Source organism: Temnothorax curvispinosus, unplaced genomic scaffold (assembly GCF_003070985.1).
Source record: "Temnothorax curvispinosus isolate PA1 unplaced genomic scaffold, ASM307098v1 QBEX01001207.1, whole genome shotgun sequence".
Taxonomy (NCBI): Eukaryota; Metazoa; Arthropoda; class Insecta; order Hymenoptera; family Formicidae; genus Temnothorax; species Temnothorax curvispinosus.
In genome coordinates, this window is record NW_020210987.1 from 1 (window position 1) to 1184 (window position 1184).

The 1184-nt window shown below is 54.6% G+C and overlaps 1 protein-coding gene across 1 annotated transcript in view; it reads right to left on the minus strand.

Moving 5' to 3' along the window:
• Positions 1-156: 156 nt before the first annotated feature.
• Positions 157-1184, minus strand: part of LOC112461450 — a gene marked incomplete at its 3' end in the record, with an annotated part of 2902 nt that continues 1874 nt past the window's right edge. Inside the window, exon 2 of the mRNA XM_025026693.1 lies at positions 157-1159. Within this exon, the coding sequence (XP_024882461.1) occupies positions 157-1159 (1003 nt within the window). The remainder of the gene's footprint in view (positions 1160-1184) is intronic.

The following is a 1184-nucleotide window of genomic DNA, read 5'->3' on the forward strand; positions in this document are numbered from 1 at the left end:
TACTGTTTAAATCCGAATTAACGTATTTTTTAATTCGACCCATTTAGAATTTATTAGATTTACATTAAAATTCACGTTTAAACTCTTTTAACATACAGTTTATCCTTCGACCATTTGTCAACTAATCGAACGATAGTATTATGAAAGTGTACTCACTGTAGTCCGAGGTGTCGTCGTTGGAACCGCTCACCGTACCGTCCGGCAGAATCTGCAGATGCCGATTCTTGATATACATTTGTATCTTCCCTCTGGAGAGTCCGGTCATGTGAGAGAGATTGGCCGATCTCTCGGCCCGAATGGCCGCGTCACCGATCGGATCAATCGATCTCGCGTTCACTGCACCGATAATTCCGATCCCCAAAACACTCAAGCCATTCGCTATCGGTCGCGCATTGACTCGAAGCACACTGGACGAACCACCGAGCAGTCCGCATCGTCCGAACACGATGGAGAAGAGGAGGAAAACCAGAAAAGGGTAAACGCAACACGCGCGCCCGATCCTCTTCCTACTCGCGGAATCCCGACCGATTTCGTTGCACTCATTTTTCGAACGTTCATCGCTCCGTCGTCCCGAAGTGACTGTTCGCCCGTTTTCGTCCGTCCACGTGTCGTCGCTACCGAATTCCTCGCTGAAAAACCCCTCGTCGACGCCTTTAAAACTGTCCTCGTAGGTTTCTTCTTCCGCGCGAGCACGCAAGCGGTGACTAGAGAGAAGAGAGTTTCCTCTCGCAGTTCGCGTCCTTCCCGGACGATCGGTGAGATCCGCGCCGAGAGTCTCACTTTCGCGGGACGTCGGCCGGACGGGTCTTGTCCAAGATCGATCCCGGAGACTTCGACGCTTCGCGATCGAACTCCCGTTCGTGTCCGCTATCGCGAGCCGATATCCTTCCGTCCCGTCGCGTAACCGCGACTCCGCTCGTGCGATCTCGTCGTCGTCGCCCGCGTTCTCCCGCGGGTTCTTCCACGTGACCGAGAAACCCTCGTCCTTGGTGACATCCTCGATCGCGCGCGGAGATTCCCTCGACGCGCGACATGCTCCGAAGAGTCCGGCTCCGGTTGCTCCGTCCTCGTCTTCGTCCCCTCCTCTTCCTCGTCGCCGATGTGACGGCTGCGGGCTTAGCACGCGACTCGTTGCCTGGAAGTCACGTCCGGCTAGGATTGTTTCCTCTTTGTCGCCGATTCTC